Source organism: Oryctolagus cuniculus, chromosome 9 (assembly GCF_051225735.1).
Source record: "Oryctolagus cuniculus isolate XC-2025 breed Fujian yellow rabbit chromosome 9, ASM5122573v1, whole genome shotgun sequence".
NCBI lineage: Eukaryota > Metazoa > Chordata > Mammalia > Lagomorpha > Leporidae > Oryctolagus > Oryctolagus cuniculus.
In genome coordinates this window covers 11,554,431-11,579,469 of record NC_142875.1, presented here as the reverse complement: position 1 = coordinate 11,579,469, position 25,039 = coordinate 11,554,431, and the positions used below count along the sequence as shown (strand labels likewise).

The 25,039-nt window shown below is 39.5% G+C and overlaps 1 protein-coding gene across 3 annotated transcripts in view; it reads right to left on the bottom strand.

The window, feature by feature from the left end:
- The window catches only part of NALCN (sodium leak channel, non-selective), a 368,383-nt gene that overhangs the window by 134,850 nt on the left and 208,494 nt on the right, over positions 1 to 25,039 (bottom strand). For all 3 annotated transcript variants that reach the window (XM_089303460.1, XM_051849987.3, XM_089303461.1), the window contains one exon: positions 45 to 182. In XM_089303460.1, the coding sequence (XP_089159586.1) occupies positions 45 to 182 (138 nt within the window). The remainder of the gene's footprint in view (positions 1 to 44; positions 183 to 25,039) is intronic.

The window sequence follows — 25,039 nt, the reverse complement described above, 5'->3', positions numbered from 1 at the left end:
AGTCTGAATTTCAAGATATAATTGAAAAGAAATGCTGAACTCACCAGCGTGGCGAAGAGATGATAGAGAATGAAATAGATGGCAACCACAGGTGCCCACATGTGCCCCACAGCGTTTAGTGTCTGGTCCATTACATCCACCCATCCTTCCTGGGTGAGGATCTGGAACATGGACATAAATGCCTACGGAGGAAGAAAATGGAAAAAAACAGCTTTAGGCTTGCATTCAATTTAAAATTAGTTTATGGTGTTTGAGGACTGACCTCAAAATTACTATCACATGAGTGATCAGAGATTAGTATTGCGTCAACAGATGGGAAAGAGTGGAGAACAAACATCTTAAAAGTGTTATATCTAGGGGCTGGCACTATGGCCCAGTAGGTTAACACCCTGTCCTGAAGTGCTGGCATCCCATATGGGCGCCAGTTCTAGTCCCAGCTGCTCCTCTTCCAATCCAGCTCTCTGCTATGGCCTGGGAAAGCAGTAGAAGATGGTCCAAGTCCTTGGGCCTCTGCACCCATGTGGGAGACCTGGAAGAAGCTCCTGGCTCCTGGCTCCTGGCTTCAGTACGGCGCAGCTCCGGCCACTGCGGCCATCTGGGGAGCAAACCAGTGGATAGAAGACCTCTCTCTCTCTGTCTCTACCTCTCTCTGTAACTCTTTCAAATCAAATAAAATAAATCTTAAAAAAAATAAAGTGTTATATATAACTATTTGGTGTGGAACACTAAAATAATCACCCTGAATTAATATTAGACTTCCTGGTAACTACTGCTGAGCAAATTAGAAAAACAAAAACAAAAATACTCAGAATCTTCATTTGCCTTCCAGTTTTTATCCTTCCAACAAGCCTACAGTTAATATTTCTAAGATAACTTTTTATTTTTTGCTGCTGCAACTAAGAGAAATAAATTTCTATAATCAGATACATTTGATTATCTAAAGCATATAAGAAAATGTCTTAATATTTATTTTTTCAGTACCTACCTACCAAATTATTTCAGTTATCATATTAAAAACATGTGACTCTTTAAATAAAAAAGAATTATCTCTAAATGATATTGCCATGCACAGCAACTTAGTACAAACACATTTTTTCACGATTTCTAAAAAGTTTTCAAGGCACAGAGTCAAGAGCAGGGAAGAAGCCAAGAACTAAAAAAATTAGAGCATTCCAATAGAAGTGAAGCTAAAGAGCTCCTGCTCTCTGTAGTCCCCTGTTTACATGTTGTTCTAGTTACATATATGACTATATGTCTGTCTCCCTGACTCATGTATCCTGTGAATATCCGTGGCCAATAGTTGCTTCTTAGTGATACTTTACAACAATGTCCAGAGTAAGTTGACATTTGGAGCCTAGTGACTCTTTTAAAAGTCTTTCATCTTCAGTGCATTGAAATCATAAATTGAATGAACAGGTATTGAGATTCCAAGAAAATAAAGTCCAGGTTAATAGAAAGGTGGACTGAGCTCAAGATAAAAGCCCTGCGACACTGATAGGATCTTAGAGCCAAATGGGGTCCTCAAGATAAGCTAATCAGGATTCTTTCTCTTTGAAGATAAGAAAATGAGGCTCAAGATAAGTGATTAGCCCAAAGTCACTCCATCAGTTTGTGCCTCCAACAGAAATAGCACCCTGGCACTCTGGCTCTAAAATAAGTACTTTCCAAGTGGTAGCATCCTGTGTTCAGTGGAGTCTTGGATTTTCCACTTCCTAGGCCTAGTCACAAAGCAATCTCTTAGCATCTTGCCTTTTTCAAGGACAATTAACTTTTTTAGAAGTACAGCTCCCACTGCTCAGAACATAGTGGTCCCATGAGACTAGGGAGCAATTTATTATTATTGGAATCTTGAACTAGCAGATATGTTTTGCCACTTAAACTTTGTCCATGTGTGAAGCACTTCACTTCTCCTGGAGTTAATCTTCCATAACCTCACTATCCTTGAGAATGCTTTGTTCATAAAAGGATGAAACACGCTGTTTCTGATACTTGACTGCTTTGTCACCAATAGCAGTACAATAATCTCCTTGCCAGGGTGCCTAAAACGAAGGCAACTCACCAGAAACATTCTATAAATGCTTGAATTTTTTTTAACACATCATATAATAGCCTAGGTATGCCAGAATTCATCATTGAGGGAATTACTTGTCCCCTGTTTCTGTTTTCTCTTGAATATTTATCACATCCAAAGGCAAGGAACCCAAGTTCTAAAAGCGATTCACTGGGCCGGCACTGTGGCGCAGCGGGTTAAAGCCTTGACCTGAAGTGCCGGCATCCCATATGGGCAATGACTGAAGTCCCAGCTGCTCCACTTCTGATCCAGCTCCCTGCTGATGTGCCTGGGAAAGCAGCAGAGGATGGCTCAAGTGCTTGGCCCCTGCACCCACATAGGAGACTTGGAACAAGCTCCTGGCTTCAAGGCTGTTGTAGTCATTTGGGGACTGAATCAGCAGATTCAAATAAATGAATCTTTAAAAAAAATTAAGTGATTCACACACAAGAATACCACATTGCTGTTATTTTGACAAAGATGTCACCAGTGCAAAAGCATGGCTTATACATCCTAAAGATTCAACTGTAACAGGTGAAGAGTCAAAATATCCACCACTGTAAACTCAACAGAATGTGACTGGACATGGCTTTCTTTCCCCAAAAGTGACAGAAAAGCAGGTGATTCAGCCCAACATTCTTAGTACTTAGAGACCAAAAACTCAGGTGTACCTTTCAGCTGTCTTGAGTCCAAACCAAATTGATTTGTTTGCATTCACTGTATTACCTTTCATGAATACTCAGCTATTTTGTGTTCATTAAATGCTCAGGACTGAGGGGCTATGGGATGCTAATCTGTTGCTGTGAGATAAGCAGTGTGGACAAGAAAATGTGTTAGCGTCTACTCTTTTCAGAATCTGAGAAGGAAAAAAAAATCAAATTTCCACACAGCCCAACCACCTGAAAGCTCATATTTTAGATGCTGTGAATTATATTTTAGAGCAAAGCTTTGTATTACGATGGGATTTGTGTGTTTATAGCTGCTTACATGAATAAATCAACGAGACAGTGCCATTAAATACTTTTATTGGAAACTAAAAATTAATTTGTCTCTTGCTTGAAGGGTGCTTAGGTTTTGTTGCTATATTATCCAGAAATTTAAATTCAATTAACATTTGAGATTGTGAATCAAGTACTCTTACTGACTTATACAAGTATTGTGTATTAGATCTGTTTTCCTTGAGGAACCTGCTTAGCTTTATCCAAACAAGCATTATTAAAATCTACTACAAGTTTGATGTGTTGGTATTGAGATCAGTAAAGAAATTTATTATCAGGAAGGACAGGAAAAGATGTACATGGCCAGCTCTAAAAAAAAGAAAAGCATGGTGCATTGAAGAAGAAGAAAAAAAAGCATGGTGCATTGGTGAGTTACCCAGGAGGTACTTGGAAGGACCAGTTTGTTCCTCTTGGGTGTCAAGAACAACTTTGGGAAAATGCTTGGCAATTGACTTTTTGCAATAAAGATGAGCAGGTTTTCAGCACTGGAGTGGGCTGTGGTGAACAAAGGCCCAGCACAGGCTATTTCTTTTCTCTGTACCACCTCTTCATGTAGTATCTTGTTATCCTACCCTGTCGATCTTCTTTTTCCTTATGGTTTCAACCAACTTTTTATAAACTAGGAACACCAATATCTTATCTGTAGTATATGTTTAACATAGTTTTCCCTACCCATTTATGATATGTTTTCAAAATAAAATTTAAATTTCTGTGTGGTAAAATTCTTTTATTTTATTTAAATAACTTGTTTTACTGCAGGGGGTGGGCAGAGTGGGGCATGGGAGGGAGCACACACAAGCAAGTGTAAGAAAGAGAGCGTGTTCCCATATACTGGTTCACTCCCTAAGTGCCCACAACAGCTATCTAGACGGGGCTGGAATCAGCAGACAGCAACTCAATTCATCCTCCCATGGAGGTGGAATCCAATGACTTGAGCTATCACTGTCACCTGCTAGGGTCTGTATTAACAGGAAGCTGTAGTCAGGAGTCAGGGCTGGATAGCCAACCCAGGTACCCCCATATAGGATTCTCATGTTAATCTGCTATCAACACAAAGAGAACAGATTCATTGTAGCTTGAAGATACTATTCTAAGACTAACGTTTCCCTTTCTTACTCCCTTCATTCCTTCCTCTTTCTCTCCCTCTGCCTTTTTCTTCCCAGCTGTTAAGACAACATTTTAAATTAACATGATAGTCAAAGCTTTAATAACCCACTAACTAAAGAGTTCACCAAGTAAAAAGAACTATTCAGTGGGAATATACGCAAGGGCTACAAACCCTAATCAAGTGACCTCTTCACCAGTGTCCTAACCACTAGGCCAAATATCCATCCCCATCTACAACTTCATGAGTCTAAACAAAGAATTGTTATATAGTTGTGCACATCTCTTGTTATGATCAATGTTATTATTTTTCAAAGTCTTAATCTTAAGTTGTTATGATACAGTTGAAACATTAAGTAGTAAAGAACCCTTACCAACTGTCTTAGACCTAAGTATGCTGGTTTTACTTTCTTGTGGCCACCACTTTTTTTGTGCTTCACTTGTAGTGGTTCCATCCATAGCCCTACTGGGTATTTCTAGATTTTCTCCTTAGATGTGGACTTCTGCTCTGATATATGAAGATTTAATTCAGGCATAACATCACTCCCCCCCCCCCCGCCCCCTGCTTATCTTGACCACTCCCAAATTGTATATACAAATCTGTTTCTTACTGCAATGCACTAGAAGGGCTGATGCCTCACTGTGGATGGTGAAGGTATTAGCACTTCCGCCCATCCTGTTCCCTCCTGTCCACTTTCACTTTCCACCCTCCACGTGTACATTTACATCTCAAGTCTGACAATACTTACACCCTGGTTTTCCATAATTAGGCTTTCCATCCATCTCAGCAAGTTGATAATCAATACACAGGAAGATTTCTATGACAACACTACTCACAGTTGAGCAAGGTCATGTTTCAAAATAATACTTCCTCCTCTGACCTCCGATATGAGGACATACACATTTAGAGAAGGGAAATATTCAAGGATAAATGGATTCCCTTCTTTAAGTGTCCCGAAATGGGCCCAGTTTGGTTTGCATTATTTGAATCTTAGCTTTCTTATACAACTTTTGATTTTATTTTTTGGGATTTTCTGATTATTTTTTATATGTCTCACTGTGAAAAGATATTCTTTCTTCCATCTTCCTGAGAGAGCTTCCAGATCACACATTTTGCCTATTGTTCAGAATCAATCCAATTACTATTGACACTGAGGCTCTTCCTGAACCCTTCAATTGCCCAGAAACCATTAGATTCTTCCCATCATAGAGTTTCCTTGCAGTGCCTCTCTCCTTGTTCTAACAAGGACTCCTGCTTCCTGGGCCCGTGCTATAGCTGTAATTCCATTTCCTGACCTTCTTGCTTCGATCTCCTAGGCTCCCAGAGGCTCAGCCTGGTGACCACAGGCTTGTTGCTATCTGTCAGCTGGGTTCTCTCTGTACTTGGCTCTCTCTGCATGAGCAGGGGTGGTGTGCAGGGGCCAAAGTGCCAGCCAACTTGACGGGCAATCAGGCTTGAACTATCAGGCTTTGGATATCTGAGCCATTCTGGAACCTCTACTGCAGCCAGAGCCAGTCACTCCCAGGCCTCTTGTAAGCCATCACTGTCGTTCCACAGGCTCCAGGCGGGGCACCAACAGGATACTCTTGGTTCCCGAGTCCTGTGAGGGGACACAGCACAGCTCCGAGATCTCCTCATTCTTCTCTGTCCTGGGGCTCCTGCCCTGGAGGTTTCTGTTTCTCTCTTTTCCTAATTTCATGATGTGCCGTTGTTTATTGTATGAGAGATTAACTTCTAAGAAATTATAAAATCTGGCCTCCGTGCTTAAGCTTTCTCCTTAGCTTTGGAAAATGAAAATGTTGAAGAGCTGGCAATGTATCTTGCCTCTGGAGCAAGTGGCTTGGACACTCAGACATTCTTGTCTTTTTTCCAGAGTTCTGCACACTCCCTTGTTGCAATCTTCCCACACTGAGGGGCATGAGCATACACTACAGGATTTGCTTTTCCAACTTTATTTCTTAACTTCTTGCACAATACAGGCCTATGGGATGAGCCTGAGGCATTGTTCTTTCACATTCCTCCTCCCTCCCTCCCTTGTTCCCTGCCCTTGCTGTACTAGTAGCTAAGATTCAAAGAAAACCATGTGAAACTGTAGCTTTTCCTAAATGGAGTTATGCTGGTGTAATGTTTCAAAGCTGATCATTGTTTTATTCATTTTCTTAGATTTTAGGAAAGGAGAGCCTGTGATTTTTCTATTTTTATCTCTCAAGTCCACACCTACAGATGTAAACAGTGGTAAACAACTTCATTAAATGCTTTTCCTTTTTATGACTAATGACATAATCACATACTGAACACTTGTTGAGATCAACCATCCCTGCTAATGCTGCTAATTGAACAAGGGCTGAGCAGTTAACCTAGAATGGTCCAGTTTGAATATGAGATGATCTGGAACAAGGTACTCTATCTCAACAGGGGAGAATTATAATCAAAACCATCTCTAATGAACGTGGAGGCTACAGGGAAAAATCGCATTGTTACCAGTAGGGTTTGGAGGTGAATGAATGGATGGAGACTGGTCACGCAGTTGAGTAGGGATGAAAGGGAAATTATGACGTCATAGTTACACCTTGATGTTTCGAGGAAGCAAACCTCTGAATGAACACAAGTTCAGTGGAAAGAAAATGTATTGAATAAAGAGACTGCAGTGATTCTCACCCAACATTCAGCAAACAGTCTACAAGTCTAGCTTAGTGTCTCCCTGTTTCTAATCTGACTCGTATCTCTTGAGTACGTGAGTGCAAAGCACAGGGTGAGAGCCAGGGCGCAGAAGTGAAAGCCAGAAGAGACAGTGTGCAGAAGGGAGTTGCCACAGGGATGTTACCAGAGAACACACCTCTAAGAGCCGAGAACAAGGGCCAGAGCATTGCAGGAGAGCCCCCGAGGCTTCTGCCAGCCTCTTTTCCTGGTGTCTCCTCAATTCTCCAATCTCTGCATCTGCAGAGGTCCAGAGCCTGATTCTCAGATATTTTTCTTCAACATAACTGGTTGATCTCAGCAATCCTAATACCCTCAAATTCCACCCACGTACTGATGATGATTCCAACATGATAGTTCCAGCTCCACCTCCACAAGACGTGTCCTTGACATCTAGCAGGAGTTTCAAGTATGCGATGATTCAACTTAAACTCCAACTTCTATTTCCAAACCTGTCCCTCCTGTGATCTCAGCAGGTGACCAGCCCTTTCCCCAGGTCATTCAGGCAATGTCCGGGTCCTTCTCATTCCCTCACCTTCACCTGATCTAGCAGGAGCCTGAAAATCCAGTTCGGTTCTTGGTCTCAGTTCTGCAGCTGTCCTCACTATTGTTTGACATCACTACTAAAACAGCTGATCATTTCCCCCTAAGTGGTTCTGTATGTTGGTGCTGTATTTTCTGGTTTTAAACAGATTGGGGGGGGGATTTGAATAAAAAATAACACCAAAAAGGGGAGAAAGGGAATAAATAGGTATTCTCAGTGCTTTTCTTTTGTTTTTAACACCCTTTAAACACTGATCTAGGTGGGCTGGGCAAAGTCTCTTAGACCATGTTTCTCTCAGGCCCAAGGAGGGCCCATGGCAGAAGCTAGACCACTGAGAACAGAAACTCTTGTTCATTGAGTTTCAAGGATTCATTTCTGACCCCAAATCTCTCTCATGAATCTTCTTAGAGTTTGGTGACTACAAAGCAATGGTTTTCTACTATGCTGAAACAAGTCGCTTGAAGGTGTTTATCCAGACTTTGCAAAGCACAACTTAAAAAAAGCATCATAAATGATTATTGAAATTTGATGACCTGATGCACATTTTGAGATTTTTTTCGGAATGAGGACATCAATTTATATTAATATAGTCAAATATTTTAAAATGTAGAACAGATAAATACCTTACATTTTGATAAACATATATAGCAAGTAGAATATATGGTGAGATTTCATTTGAAATATAGAAATGTAGATATGTTTTTGTGTATACTGCTTGAAAGCATATTCAATAAACCTTATAACTGAGGAATGGAAAGGATTAACGAATGAGGGAAGTGCGTAAATATTTTTTAAAAAGACTTTTAAAAGTAACATCAAAATATACACACTCATACACACATATTTGTGGATAGATATAAGTTTTTATGGATATTTAACTAAAGTATAAGATAATTCACATACCATAAACTTCACCCTTTAAAGCATATAATTCTTAGCTTATTTAGAATTGTGAAACTATTACTATCATCCAATTTCAGAACTCTTATCATACCAAAATGCAACTATGTATACTCATTATCCTCCGGCATTTGGTAACCAATAACACACTTTCTATTTCTAGATTCCTATAAATGGAATCACATCATACTTGGTCAAGCTTCATCTATTTTGCAGCATATATATCAGCACTTCATTCTCTTTTATTGAACATAATAGTTCATGGTGTGGAAAGCCTACATTTTACCTATCCATAGTTGATTAATAGTTAGGTTGTATATATTTGCTGCTATAATACACAATGTTGTTATGAACATTGGTGTCCAAGTTATAGTATGGACATGTGTGTAAAATTACATTTACTCAATGTGTTTTATTAGTTATGTGAAAAACATGTAAAATCATCTTTTACTTTTGAAAGTATACAAACTTAGAAACTGAAAACATGGTGAGGAACAAAACTTCTATCATCCATGTGCAAATTTCATTCTATAATATAACTTGCACCTGTTTTATCTTTAGCTGATCTTAAGAACTCTTTCTCTTCAAAAGAATCACTTTCAGAATGGAATGCACTTGACAACTAACATAGCTCAGCCTTTTTACTGAGAGAGTCCCTGCTGTGTCTTACTCCTAGACAGCCCTAAAATAGACTTACCTTGATGGCATTCATGGAATGCCAAAGTGACACCTCCTTTGGCTTTAATTGCCTCAATTATTCACCTACTCAATTTCCTCCTTTCTCCTTCCAACTCAAATGGAAAGAATTTGTAGGGGAATGTTATCTTCTGAAAAATCCAGTGATCTCATAATCCTTTAATATTTTTGGTGTAAATTTCCTTTTCTTGTATCAGTCAACTATTCAAAGCTTTAACAATATTTTAAATGATAGCAATGCATATAGTAAATGTTGGATCTATCTACTGTTGGAGTTTAATTTCTAAAAATTGCATTGATGGGCAGTCATAACTGAAAAGATCAAAGTTAATAGAAAATTGGGGTTGTGAAAAACTGATAAAAATGGCATTAAATATATCTAAAACCTACAGTAAGTAGATCTCCGGGAGACACCACTTACTGTGACTAAACTGAATTGTACATAAATACAAACATGGTGGATTTGAGATCTGGAATAAGAGCACCGTACTGAAATGTTACAGCCATTTACAGTAGCCATTTCTTCACTCCAACTTCTTCCTTATCTGGTTTAGATGGAATTCCACGGTCTATCAGTTCAATCACATTCTTCTCAATTCTCATCTTTTTGCCAAACTCTCAGAAGAAAATATCAACCCCAGGAGAACTTTCACGGCTGTACCTACCAGTCCAGGTGGATCACAGAGAATGGCAGACTGTGGGGAAAGGTACACTCATCCCCCACAGCCTCCAACATTATCTGGCTAGCCTTTGTGATCAATGTAGCATGTGTCAGCTTTTTACCACTATCATAAAATACCACACCTGGTGATGGTCTTCAGACTGGCAGATCGGGAGGTGGCACAGAGCAACATATGGCAAGACACAGGAAGCATAAATTGTCCTTCTCCCTCTCCTTACAAAGCCTTCAGGATTCAATCATAGTGCACCACCCCAAAGACCCCACCTCCAATCATCATAGTAAGATTAAATTTCCTCTCCTGACAGCACTCACATAAGACTTTAGGGATGAAATTCCTGAGAGAGTTTCGGTTACTGCTGCATTCAAATTGTAGTGTGTTATTAGCCAGAAACATTTCCAGACTTCTGATCTAACTTTGGCCAATGGATCTCTGCTCTCACAACAAAAGAGAAGGCACAGGTGAAGGGCTTCTGTGTCAGAGAGCGAGCGAACGGGCTGAGTAAAGACCAGGGCACCCTGTGAAGCACTGGCGCAAACAGGTCTCAAGAGCTCAGCCTCTGCAGCCACAGTGCTGAGTGTGCTACTTCCGTAAAACTCTGAGGCACGCTGAGGCCAAAATATACCATCATTTTGTCAGTCTTTGACGGTTGTTTTCAAATCAAAGTATGTGTGAATACTGCATAAAGTATTATACAAATAACCTTTTAAGTGATAATTTAATATCTGTCTTAAATATATGGTCCCAAGGAAACAATTTTCTATCACACGGGCTAAAATTCACCATATATTCTCATGACTTAAACTTTTTATGTCACATAAAATATTGAGCTCTGACATTACAGAGCTTAAAAACGATATAAAGTATTTTAATAAAATACTTTCTTCAGATACATGTTTTGGACAGTTTGAATGTTTTTGATGGCATGTTTCATTTCATCTTTGAATTCAATGATTCAAAAGATATCTTCTAGCTATAAGTATCTACCATTTTATGATAATAGACAATGGCATTCATTTGGACAGTATTTTTTTAGAGACTACACTTTCCATTCTGTTTTCCCAGGCCAAGAGTCACCAATAAAATGATAGAAAAAGGTCATACAGTGAATGCTTTATTACCAACAGATAAAATAATTGCCTTTTGGTGTTGTAATTTTTCCAGACTGTACAGTGAAACAAACATTAAAACTTCTACTGCTAGTGGGATGAAAATAAAGAGCTGTGTGAAATAGGTACTTTGCTGTATCTAAAGTCATAATAAACTGGAATCTTTAATCACAAAGGAACACTAATTTTGTCATAGGACTCTTCCTGGAGAGTTTACTCATCAAGGACATTTATAGGATAAGACTTTTGGAACCATGTATATGTCTCTATACGTAAATTCTTTTGAAATTAGAGATCTGTTGAAATCAGTCACTTTTATTTAACGGAGGTAAAACATTTAAAATACCAGTATCTCTGTAAAATAATTATGCTTTATTCTAGATGATTTAGAGAGTAATAAAGTTGAAACTTTGGTTTCAATTAATCCCATGGCTGCCTTTTTATGTTGGCAAAAAAGCCCAGCATTTTTTTTAAACTTAGTCCACATTGTTCATTTTGCTTCCACAATTCCCAAAATATGCTTGTTGCCAAGCATTCCACTTAAATGAATAAAAGGAGAGGAAGGCAAAAGACTGTTTACTGGTCAAATTTTAGATGACTAAGGAAAAGCCTTAGCAAATCTAGACTAATGTAATTGGCCTGAAATGTCAAAATGAGCTTGAACGTAATTAGAAGCAAAGCAGACATCAGAACATTATGCTCATTCCAGCAGCAAATTACTTTAAGTAGCATCTACACTTAAATATAATTTCCAGAGTAAAAGGAAAAAAATGTTAGAAGCTCATTTACACAAACCAGTGAGTCTTTTTCTAGTTATGAAAATATATGTGGGTGTATCCAATCATGTCTTTTCTTGGTCATGTTTATCTTTCTACATATAACATCATAACAGAAATTGTATATAAGACCATACATTGGTGTAGTCCTCTGGGATTTATTTTCTGCTAAGATTAAATGTTATGAGCCAGGAATAGCATGTGCACTGTGCATGGTGTTTTGCAACTTGCAAACCACTTCCTTGCCTATTGTTTACTGTAATCTTAGCAAAAATCCTGCGAACTAGTTACTGTAGGTATCACAGCCCATCTCAGCCGTGGAATTAAAGCACTGAGGTTCACAGACTAATCAAGCTTACAGGTAGCAAACGGTGTTTCTGGGTGCAGACCTCAGATTTCTGCTGCCCTTTGAGAAACTGCAGAGAGAAGATGTTTTGAGACATAATAATTACTGATCCCTTGCCACCATCTAAGTCACTAAAACCAGCAAAGACCTTGTCTATTCTGAGCAATGTGTAAGCAGGTTGATCACTTTTATCTAGCACAGTACTGGGCACATATGTGGAGGTCCACATGATACTCTACTGATTAATGAAAAACAGATATCGTCAATATTCTTCATTCTTTGTGAAAATAAGCTCCAATCATTAGCATTTTTACATACGAAAAAGACATAAGCTTTTCATTTTTATGGTGATCTAAAGTTACAAGATATATTTAAGTCACAGAAATATTTTAGTCAGTTAAGAAGTCAGTTAAGACTTCAAATGTTAAAATTTCTGTTAAAAACATTTAAGGAAAGATATCAAGATGAACTCAATGAACTTACAGTTCTCCCCCACCATTCTTACGGAGCATATTTTTGGTTTAAATATACTTCCCACCGGTTATGTTAGAATAATTTTGAAAAGTAACCTTCTAGCTGACAGAACAAACAGCTGTGCAAATGAGACCTGGAGATTTATGCAAATAGGGGACTTCTGAATTAATTTTCTTCACAGAACAGACTCTCAAGTTTCTTGGAGTATTTATGCCCTATTTCTTAATTAGTGATTTTGCTAATGTCAATCACATTACATTTTCATAATTTAAATGATGCATTTCATTGGCAGATATGTGCTGCAGAACTCCAGATGAAAGTTGGTATTTTACTCTTGCTGCAGTAGTAATTTAGTGACATGCACAAAATAGACAGTGCTCCTGGAACAGATGTCTGCCCTGTTGTTAGACAAACTGAAGATTTATTAAGAAGATTTTGATAATGAAAATGCCCCGAGGGTTCACTAGGAAAGCCACTGTTTAGTCTTCCTCTCTGCTTATGTAATTATGGCCAACAATAAGATTTTTCTATTAAACTTTACATGGAAACTTTGGTCAGTGAAATGTTGGCATTTTTGCAAATGAACCACTTTTTAGACATGGGCCTTGCCTATTGCTTCCTGTATTGACAAATATAGAAACACAACTACTATTTTCTCTGCTCACGTCCTTATGTTCCATAAAAAACTATGCTTCATTTTTAAAATCTGAGATTTTGTTTTTAATAATGTGAAAAACATCCTGTTTCATTTTTCATTTCTCTTCCCTAAGGTCACCAGAAAAGGAGCTTTAGTGACAATTATATTGTCTGGTCTTTTCTGTTACAAACATAAATGTCAAGGCTGTGCTTCTCTCTGGACTGTGTTTATCAATACTTTAACGCCTTGAAAATAAACTTGATAGTTGTTTATAAATGTTTAACTGAATTATTTTCTGTAATGAACCTGATTTTACAAGTCAAAAATTAAGTTAATCTTACTATTAATACAATTAGCATATGTTCATGTGTGTATACTTATATATTTTCTTTCAACATTTTACCTCTTAATATGCTTGCCATTTTTTAAAAAAAATTTTCTTACTGATGTGTGATTACAAACCACGGTTTTATATCTTTATCTACCTTCCACTTATTTCCATTCTTAAACAAATAAGTCATTTACTGTAGAAAAACTGAAAATATCAAAATGTATTATTAAGTTACTCATAATTTAAACAGATTGTGTGTATTTTTAATAATTTGTTCTAGAATTTGGGTATCCTACCAGGTCTTTTCCTAGGCATATATATATCCTTGAGACAAAACTGAATTCAGCTGTAAATATAGTTTCATACCATGCTTTGCTGGACAATGTCTTACTAGCATAATTTAGCTTACTCATGACTTACCTCATTGATTATTCTGTAAAAACAATTTTGAGAAAAGTATGAGGGCACTTCAAAAAGTTGGTAGAAAATCAAAGTTAAAATGTTTATTTTGTTACAAAAATTTTTGAAATCCATGTAAAGTTTCATAATATGCATTTTCCATGAAGGTTTTGAAGACTACTTTTATGCATGTATTTAAAATTTTTTCACCAAAAGAAGCTTATCTTCGAACTCCATTTTCCATGAACTTTTTGAAGTACCCTTGCCTAAAACACTACTCTATCCCATTATGACTGTGCATTAAAGTTGTTTCAACAGTTTCATCATAGGAAAGCAATGCAAAGAACACTTTTTGGTCAATCTTTGTATGCATTTTTTTCCTGATGATAGATTTCTAGAAATGCAGTTACTACATCAAAGTGTAAAAATGCTTTATAGTGTCTTGACATATAATGAAACACTGATTTCCAGAAAAATGACACAAATTTTCACTGCTACATGCAATACATGAGGCTGTCTGTGATTTCTTGCTATCATTATACATTATCATTAACATAAAGCAAAAAGAGAATCTTTGTCCATTTAACGTCTTCCTCCTGACATGAATAGTAAATGAAGGTTGCATCTTCCTATTTCCCTTAGAAGATATTTATGGTGGTTGGTTTTTATTTGTTTTAAAATTCAAATTTAGCTTTCTTCTTTGTAATTTATTTCATTCTTTTAGGTCTAGACAGCCCTTCACCATTCAAGAATAAATACTGTATTTTCTGTTGGCTCCCCACATTTATAGCCTTTAAGCATCCTTGCTCTAATTCATCAGGAAGATATTTCAGTACATAGCACGAGGGGGCCCTAGAGTCGTCAACAAATGTTCTCCGATAATCACTAGTCTTTAATCATTCATTGTGATAATTTATTTGCAATGTTATTTTGTTGAATATACTGAATAGAAGAGTTTGCACTTTTATTTATTAGTTAACACTAACTCTCTAAATTACTGTGTACTTGTATGCTTTCTCATTGGTTCTCACCAATTATCAGTGATGTTCCTTAACTCGTCTTTTTTATGTCTAACATTCCTTAATAGAGTTGTTATGAGAATTACTTTAGAAGTGTGAGGATATCTACATATGTAAGCATGATCTCTGTCTCCCCCCCTCACTCTGTCCATGCAAAGTTCTTAGAATAGGACCTCACACATAAAAATACTCATACACAGTAACTGCCATGAACAATAATGGCTGTTGGAGAAATGTCTTTCTAGACTTTATTAGTAATAATTATGCTCTCCAGAAAGTCCTCTGCCCTTCATATCACTGTGGAACACACATGAACACACTTACCTATCTGAGTATCTCTGCTAGAAAAACCAGTCACGCTTGTGTCCAAACAGTAGGAAACGCAGACGTGAGGTTTGTGGGTTTGGGATTTTGTTTCTGTTTTCAGCTTACTTTTGTTTTTATTTCCCCCTTTAGGTTATTTTAAATGCTGGCTAAATTTGGGTATAATCCTTATTGTACACATCATATTCTGTCTGGAACAAGGCAGACTACAAGAAACATTCCATTTATTGTTGGACTGCCAGCAGATATGATGAAATGCTTTCATCTAGCTGAGTAATACAGAGAACCGCTCCTCCTCCCTCGCCGGCATGGTGTTCTCTCCCCCCCCCCCCCATCTTTCTCTACAGTCCCTCTGGTGGTTTTAATCCTCTCTTTCCTCAGCCTGAAATGACTTGATATGTTCTAAGAGCCAGGATAGGACATCTGTCTAGACTGTTAACTCAGTTCTCTTTCTGGTTGGCATACTTTATTTAAAATGCGTCATTTTGCTCAGGAAGTTCATCATGTACATTTGTGTGGGGTTCTTGTCCTTTGCCTGCTGCTTTTCTCTCAGGGTTTCTGAATGGGTCGCCCATGGGAAACTAAAACAACAGAAGCAAGCAATGACAAAGACCACAGTAGCAGCAGCACAGCCCCAATCTGAACTCGCTCCCACTGTTCTGTCCACATCCAGCTCCTGATGTTGCTTCCCTTGTGTGCTGCTCAGTGTGAGATTATAGGATGCAAACTCTAAGCTTCCATTAGCCTGGAGGCTCCCATATCTGCCACCCTCCACCTGCATGTACCTGTGCTCAGCTACCTGCACCCTCACCCATATGTGCACGCACACTGTATCCCATCATGCTCCGGGAAACGAAGGTTTAAAAGTGATTTCTAGAGACGTCAGAGACAGTCCCTGCAGAGAGTGGGCAGCTCACCAACTCAGTTCAGTAAGGCTCTGTTATATCTAAGTGATGTGAGGCAGGAATGAGTCCATATATCATTCAATAAATACACCGTTGATTAGCTCTGTGTAGGAAATGGCTACTGATAAGCTACTTCAGATCTTGATATTGATCTGCCAGTTTATCTTACTTTTGTGAGATAGAATCATTTTTAATCCTTTGCATTTTGTGCAAAGTTGCAAAGAACTGTTTGAAAAGAATATACTATTAAAGTTTAACCTTGCTCTAAAATGCAGAACGCTGAGCATCCACTGTACAGTTAATTCCCCAATCACTTGTGAGAGGCCATTCAATACTGGGTCATCTGACTGTAGCTGGGAATTTAGTCATGTTAAGAGTTTGGCTTCCCATGCCAGTTAAGAACGACACTAGGGGCCAGCACTGTGGCATAATGGGTAAAGCTGCCAAAGGCAGTTCCAGCATCCAATATGGGCATTGGTTCGAGTCCCGGCTGCTCCTCTTCTGATCCAGCTCTCTGCTATGGCCTGAGAAAGCACTGGAAGATGGCCCAAGTGCTTGGACCCCACGTGGGAGACCCAGAAGAAGTTCCTGGCTTCGGATTGGCATAGCTCTGGCCGTTGCAGCCATTTGGGGAGTGAACCAGCATATGGAAGACCTCTCTCTCTCTGTGCTTCTCTGTAACTCTGCCTTTCAAATAAATAAATAAATAAATCTTAAAAAAATGACACTAGTCATTACTAGTTGTTAATTGCCTGTTACACAGCAGGCACAGTGTAATGTGCATTTATTATCACCTTGAACCATCCTAACAATCCTCTAACTTGTGTATTATTACCCTTTTTGTATTGATGAACAATTATAGGTAGTCATAAGAGAATAGTTGAAAAATGTGAAGAAAGGCTGTATTTTTCTTAGGTAAGACTCAACAAAATATTTAAGAAATTACTTTTTCATCAGTGAAAACTTATAGAAACTCATCCTATTTGACTAAGACATTGACAACTCTCAATAATGACTCTCATTTACTGTTGACATTGGTACAGCGGAGTAAATTGATTATTAAGATGTTAATGTAACATGGGGAACTGGATATAAGAAGATTGGTGGAAAACTGCCAATACATGGAAAAGTACAAAAACATCTTTCCTGAGAGAGTGCATGTCTGGGGACAGACTAAGAATATAAGGACACTTGATTCATGGAAGTGATGATTGTAGTTCAGCCAATCAATGATACCCACAGAAAACAGGAAAAGGCAACATCTCTGTGTGACTCATACAGCATTAATATCGTCCCCTAAAAGGCGATACACAGGATATTATTTTATCACCTGTCATTGATGAGTCACCACGAAAACAGATTCAAATAGGAGCAAAACAAATAGCTGATGTTACAGCGGAAAGGAAATAAATTTTAAAGACATTTTTTGGGAGACAGTTACATTAAGCTATTCTTGTGGCATTCCTACAAAATGTAAAACACATTGCAAGTTTCCACTGCACAGTCACGTTCAGGCGTGGACAACAATTTGTCCTGACAACTCAAGATGGGACTCAAGTTTATGAGACTGTGAAAGCTCTGACAAAGTAACAGCCTCACAGGAAAACATAAAACGAAAGGCCTCCAAAGATACCTGAAATTTCTCAACCAGTCATAAATTTTGGTCTTTGGTCAATAAAAATGAATTTTGTTCAATGAAAATATCCCCTCAGAGAAATAACGTTTTCCAGTGTAACCTTCCCCAAAATAGCTTTTCTGCTGTTCTTCTGGAAAAGAAATAAGAAACAAGCAAAAATCTTCAATGACACTCGCCCCCATCTCTCTCACTCCCCCCATGTCATAATTCTAACCATCAAGATGCTCCAGCTGGTACTGTAATGTCTTCCTCTAGTGTTCCTGCAGATTTTGCTTATAAATCGATGGCCCTCATCTAACACCATTACCAAGATCCATACCTGCTGTGCTGACACATTCACTCCTGAAGACAAGACTTGATAAAAGCTCTGCAAACTTACTTCCCTAGAAGCAGTCACCTCCTCTTGTTTAACCAGATAATCGGCAGCACCAGTGCTTGCATATAGCAAGTGTTCAGAATTTGTAATTATCATCCAGAACATCGTTGCTACCCCTTCAGACTCGAGTACATGCATGATACCATATTCCATCTCTTGACGTATTTGAGTTCTTTATTATGCTTTCTACTCAGAAATAAGTTGAGTTTTCCCTTAGGTTCTTGAATATGTTCCAGTTAAAGAGGTTGCTTACTACATTGTTTGCATCTGTCCACCTCATAGCTCCATATAAAGGACATTAACAATATAACAGCAAAAATTCAGCATGATTCACTTGCCCTTCATTGTACACAGATGTGTCACACTTTGTAAAAATGGTTTGCAGTGGTCTATCCCATTAGGGAGGCATAACCATGAGGACACGAGAGCCAATGAGGAGACAGCATCCTTAATACAACTGAGGGCAAAGAAACGTGAAGCTGCTAACAGTGATGCACAGTATTAGGATGGCTCACCTCAGGCTGTGCTTAGAGGGAACGTCTACCCAACCGAAAGACATGCAGAGAGGCCACTTTTGTTTTGTTCAAAATATATTAGTGATCTTCAGTTTCTGATCACAGGTGGAAAAAATGCATAATTTTTAAAAGAAACCCAAGAGGTTCTAGATAAAAATGCAACAAATATTCTTTTAAAGGCCTATGTAAGATCCCAGGAAAATATGGATGGTCTATAATCTGAGAATCCCAAATCAGAAATGTTCCAAAATCTAAACCTTTTTGAGAACTGATGTAATACCATGAGTGGAAAATTCCACACCTGACCTCACATGACTGATTGCAATCAAAACACAAGTGGACTTAAAGCACCATTTAAAGTTACCTTCAGGCTATGTGTGCAGGAAGTACATGAAACTTAAATGAATTTATGTTGAGAATTGGGTTCCATACCCAAGCTATCTCATTATGTATATGCAAATATTGCAAAGTCTGAAAAAAAAAATCCAAATCCTTCTGGTCCCAAGCATTTTGAATCAGAGATATTCAACCTGGAATGAAAGCTCTGGAGCCTAAAGACTTAGTGAGAAAAGAAAAGTCAACTTCCCCAGAGAATTTTTGATCTCTGCTACTTTTGGTTTTAAATGTTGCCTCAGGGAAAAGGGCAAAGCCACCAACACTGGAAAGGCGGGATGGGTAACAGATACACACAGAAAGCTGGGTACTTGCTGGTGTTGACTCTGAGAGAGGAATGAGACCAGAACAAGAATTCAACGGCAGAGGAGGTGACAGGAGCTTGTGTGACTTGTGGGCCCTCACAAATGGAATCATTTTAGGACACAAATAGCATACAGAACCACAGGGAATGAACAGACTAGAGAACTGGTTATCCAAACCAAAATAAAGCTGTCCTGTGTCACAGAAGCTCCCCAGATTAATTCAGGTTAAATGAGGTTAAATGAAGGGCTAATATGTGCACTTGGCCTGAAAAGACAGGTGTTGCTGAGTCGTGCAGTAGACAACCCTCTCATATGCTCTTGGCAGTGGAAACATTAGCATCACTACTTTGGAATGCAATTTTATCATTATCTATTAGAGCTGAAAAGACATTTATTCTAAAGAATAATTATAATCCTAGCTACTTACTCTAAAAATTTACTTCATGTGTATATTTACAATCTACAAGAATATCCAGAATGGCATTATTTGGTTCACAAATTTAGAAACAAGCATCCAACACCTGGATGCACTTACTCTCTACTGAAGTGTAGCAAATCACCACATATCTAGCAGCTTCAGGTAACACTCATTGAACATCTCACGGTCTCTGTAGGTCAGAAGCTTGGGCACAGTCTGGCTGTGCTCTCTGCTCGGAGCCTCTGAAGACTGAAATCAAGGCTTTAGTGGGGACTTCACTATCACCTGGAGCTTGGGGTCTTCTTTTAACCGTGTTTGGTTTGGAGGAATATAGTTCCTTGTGGTTGTAGGACTGAGGGCTCTGACTTCTTGATGGCTGCCAATTAGGGGTGTCTCACAGCCCCTGAGGTCACTCTCGGCCCTTGCCATGTAGGTACCTCACAGTGTGGCCACTCATTCCTTCAAAGCCAACAGAAGACCCTCTCTCACTTCAAATCTCCCTCCAGGGCCTCTGATTAAGTCAGGTCCACCCAAGATAATATTTTCATTGACTCAACATTAAAACATGAGCAACCTGCTCACAGGAGTCAAATCCCATCACATTCACAAGTCCTGCCTATATCCAGTGAGAGGGCATTCCGCAAGGTGTGTACACTAAAGACAGGTATGGCAGGATCATCTTAGAATTCATCTTCTATACAGGAGACTAAATTGTGTACTAGGCATATAATATGTAGTTTCATTTTAGCATTGACAATGAATGAAATAGATCTATGTGTACTCATATAGGTAAATCTTACAATGCTGAGCAATAAAAGTGAGAAGTAGGGCAACCTGAGCCATTTAAAACAAATTTAAATTATGCAAAAATATATCCTTTTCAGTTGGTGTTTATATAAACATTAAAAACATAAAGAATGCATCCTGCCCGCCGCCGCGGCTCACTAGGCTAATCCTCCGCCTTGCAGCGCCAGCACACCAGGTTCTAGTCCCGGTCAGGGCACCAGATTCAGTCCTGGTTGCCCCTCTTCCAGGCCAGCTCTCTGCTGTGGCCAGGGAGTGCAGTGGAGGATGGCCTAAGTGTTTGGGCCCTGCACCCCATGGGAGACCAGGAGAAGCACCTGGCTCCTGCCATCGGATCAGCGCAGTGCGCCGGCCGCGGCGGCCATTGGAGGGTGAACCAACGGCAAAAGGAAGACCTTTCTCTCTCTCTATCCACTCTGCCTGTCAAAAAAATAAAAATAAATAAATAAAAAAAGAATGCATCCTAATATTGTCAACATCCAATTTGGAAAAATAGTTCTGTGTGGCAGAAAGCGAGAAGAGAGTGGTGAGAAAACAGGCACCCCAGGGTTCAGGTCCACTGCTAACTTTGTGCTTGGTAAGCTGGGTGTGGCCATGGAGAATGTATTTTATTAATCTTTATGTCTTTTTGTATGTCTGAAATATTTCAGGAAAAAATTAAAACATAGAAAACCAGCCAAAAATCACCAAAGGTGTTGGCTGTATTAACTCAACTAATACTTTCCATGAAGAAATAATTCTTGGATTTATTAAAAATGTAACTCTGTCTGGTAAATAAAAAAAATTAAGGAGCAGGTTGTTCCTTCAAATTTCTCAGTAATTCTTTCCATACAACTAAAAGCAGGAAATCTTGATTACTCATTTGGTGGTGAGAAGCAGCAAATAAATTAATTTGTAATTAAGTGTTTTATAGCATTTATTGCTTCTATTGTATAATTACTTTTTTGGACATGAGTTTAGAAGTGAAAATTCAATAGAGCAAGTAATTAGATTTAGAGAATGCAAATTAAGAAAAGCTGTATCAAATAAACAATTCTTAAATATTTTTATTATGGAGGTGAGTATATTACTTGTTAAATAAAAACTATCCTCTTTTGAGTAACTCCCAAACAAATGAGGCCTGTTAATTTAGAATATAGAAGAAACTGGAAAGAATAAAGATATTGAGTTGATAAAGATGTATAGTGAATTTTAGTGCATTTATTTCAATAACTCCAAGGCAGCTGCTTTATATAATAAATGGAGGGAAAATGGTAAAATCCTAACAGGACTGCTCCTAAGAGTTCATCATACTACTATGGTGTTAATGTGAAGTTGTACATCTTTTGATAATTGTGCATAGCCCTTGGCTACCTTCCAGCTGGACTACAGTCTTTTAATTTTTTTGTTGAACTATTTATTTAGTGGAGCATTAAGCCTTAGATGATAATGTAAATTAAAATGTTATCTTGGCCAGCGCTGTGGCATAGCAGGTAAAGCTGCCGCCTATAGTGCCAGCATCCCATATGGGCATCGGTTCAAGTCCCGGCTGCTCCACTTCTGATCCAGCTCTCTGCTATGGCCTGGGAAAGCAGTAGAAGTTGGCCCAAGTCCTCGGGCCTCTGCACCCACGTGGGAGACCCAGAAGAAGCTCCTGGCTCCTGGCTTGGATTGGCACAGCTTCAGACATTGCGGCCAATTGGGGAGTGAACCAGTGGATGGAAGACCTCTCTCTCTGCCTCTCTGTAACTCTGCCTTTCAAATAAATAAATCTTTAAAAAATCTTACCTTGCAAAATATTAAATCAAATACTAAGCTTAAAAATGCTTTTGTCAGAGGAAACCTTGCCATCTATTTTTCTGGTTTTGTTAGAGAGAGAGCTCTTGTTTATGCCCATCTGTTTTACAATCTTGAGTGGCCTGTTCCTTCATGAAAAGCTCATCGAAACTGTGCTCATAACATCATCCGGTCATCCCAACAAAACCCCTCTGCTGGATGATGGCTCACAGAAGGACTTGATCTTGCTTGACACCCCTCTTTAGCAACGTGTTTCTCTGTTAGGTCCAAACTAGCATAGAAAGTGACTGGCTTGAGAAGACAAAGCTGTTTTACTAAATTATATCAATACATAAAAATCAAAGCCTGCCTTCTCTGTCTCATGGGACTGAGTGCTACTGTCTCCCCTGCCCCTACTTACTGATCCCATGGCACACTGTTAAGGTCTTTCGGAGATTTAAGACATGTTTAGTGCCTCCAACCTCAAAAACACCAGGGTAGAAATGTCGATGATGTGTGATAGCAAGTGGCCAGTGCCGTACAAACAGGGGAGCAGAAATCCTCACTTCATCTACTCCATGCCTGACAGTGAGCTGGCTACTGTGCAGGGAGCCATCTAAGCATTGTGGGAGGAGCTGAGGACCAAACACTTTTGTACAAGGAATTAAACTCCAGCCCTCTTTCAATCACATATGAATTTACACACTCTGCACATATAGGGCACATTGGGGCTATGGAGATGAGGGGAGAGGGAAGAGCGGAGAAATCTTGTGCAAGTTCTCTCTGCTTCTGACGATTATAGTGTTTACTATGGCTGTCTTTCCAACACCTACTTCCTCCCAAATGATTAAACTAAGCCAGTCATTATCATTGCTGTCATTTTGCCAGGGATTAAGGATGACAACACTACCACATCCTGCCAATGAGGCATGGAGCAAGTTTGCTAGTCAGGCAAAGAGAATAAACTGGGAAAGGTGTTCTTGGCCCTACGGAGGTGGCCTGGAAAGAGGACCCACTGAATCCTCAAGATATCATCACGAAGCCTGGACATGATACATCCCTTTTGCTAACACATAGAGAAAGCAACTCTATTGGCTTACTAGGGCTGTGGTAACCAAGAACCACTCAGAGAGGCTAAGAACGGAAACTCATTGTTTAAAGATCAGAAGTCTGAAATGAAGGTGTTCAAAGGGCCATACTTTCTCTGATAACACAAGAGAAAAATCTCCCTTTGGGGATTTTAGCTTGGGCATTTATCAGACTTGCTTGGTGTTCCCTAGCTCATAGATGCCAGTCCAATCACAAGCATGGCCATCTCCCAGTCTGTCTTCACTTACATCTTCCCCCTGTGCATGCCTGCCTCTGTCGAAATGACACCTTTTCTAAGAGTCTCAAGTCATATTGTCCACCTGAGAAACTCATTTTAATGTCATTACATTATACAGTCACATTTTGAGGTACTGGTGGTTAAGATTCCAACATGGGGCTGGCACTGTTGCATAGGAGGTTAAGCCTCTGCCTGTGGTGCTGGCATCCCACATGGGCACTGGCTTGAGTCCTGGTTGCTCCATTTCTGACCCAGCTCCCTGTTAATGGCCTGGAAAAGCAGAAGATGGCCCAAGTGCTTGGGTCCCTGCATGCACGTGGAAGGCCCAGAAGAAGCTCCTGGCTCCTGGTTTTGGATCAGCCCAGCTCCAGCCATTGCAGCCATCTGGGGAGTGAACCAGCGGATGGAAGACCTCTCTCTGTGTCCCTCTTGCTCTTTCTCTGTAACTCTGACTCTCAAATAAATAATTTTTAAAAAATATTTCAACATATCTTTTTGGGGGGACACTATGCATTCCAAAAGAAACCTGCCTTCCTGAAACCTACCCAATCTCTTTAATTTTGGGGGATAAATCTTACTGTTTAAGCCAGTTGGAGCCACATATCTTGGACAAAATCCTGTAGGCTTTTTTCTGTAGGCTTTTTTGATGGGATAAAGGCAAAGACAATGACAGGGAGGATATTAGGTGTCCTGCAGGAGTGAACAACTAAGGAAAGAGAGGTCTGGTACACTGAGCCAGCTGCTTTGTGGAAGGATCATAGACGTCAGTTTGGGCTCAATGTCATTATTCATTCTTCATTTAAAAACCTACGCACTATCTACTTGTGGCAAGGATTGTACTAAACACTGAGGATTCAATGAGCAAGACAGACATCTTGTCTGTGTTTAAAGGCGGTGTTGGGGGAAATACAAGCCTACAGAGGGGAAAAAGTGGCTGGCACCGTGGCTCACTAGGCTAATCATCCACCCGCGGCGCTGGCACCTCAGGTTCTAGTCCCGGTTGGGGCGCTGGAGTCTGTCCTGGTTGCCCCTCTTCCAGTCCAGCTCTCTGCTGTGACCCGGGAGTGCAGTGGAGGATGGCCCATGTCCTTGGGCCCCGCACCTGCATGGGAGACCAGGAGGAAGCACCTGGCTCCTGGCTTCAGATCGGCACAGTGCACCGGCTGCAACGCGCCACAGTGCACCGGCTGCAACGCGCCACACTTGGGGGGTGAGCCAATGGAAAAAGGAAGACCTTTCTCTCTCTCTCTAACTCTGCCTGTCCAAAAAAAAAAAAAAAAAAAAAAGAGGGAAAAAAGTATCAGAGAAGGAAAAAAGATATTGAAAAGGATATTCTCATCAAATCTGTCTGTTCTTTGCCTGAAGGGAATGGAGAACTTGGAAACATTTTAAACAGGAGAGCACCATGAGACAATTCACTTTTTAGAGGCGTCATTCTTACTGTAGATAGAGGTTGCACTGAATCACGATAGAGGAAGGGAGACCGATGGTGAGAGAGAATGTTGGTCTGAGCTAGGGTG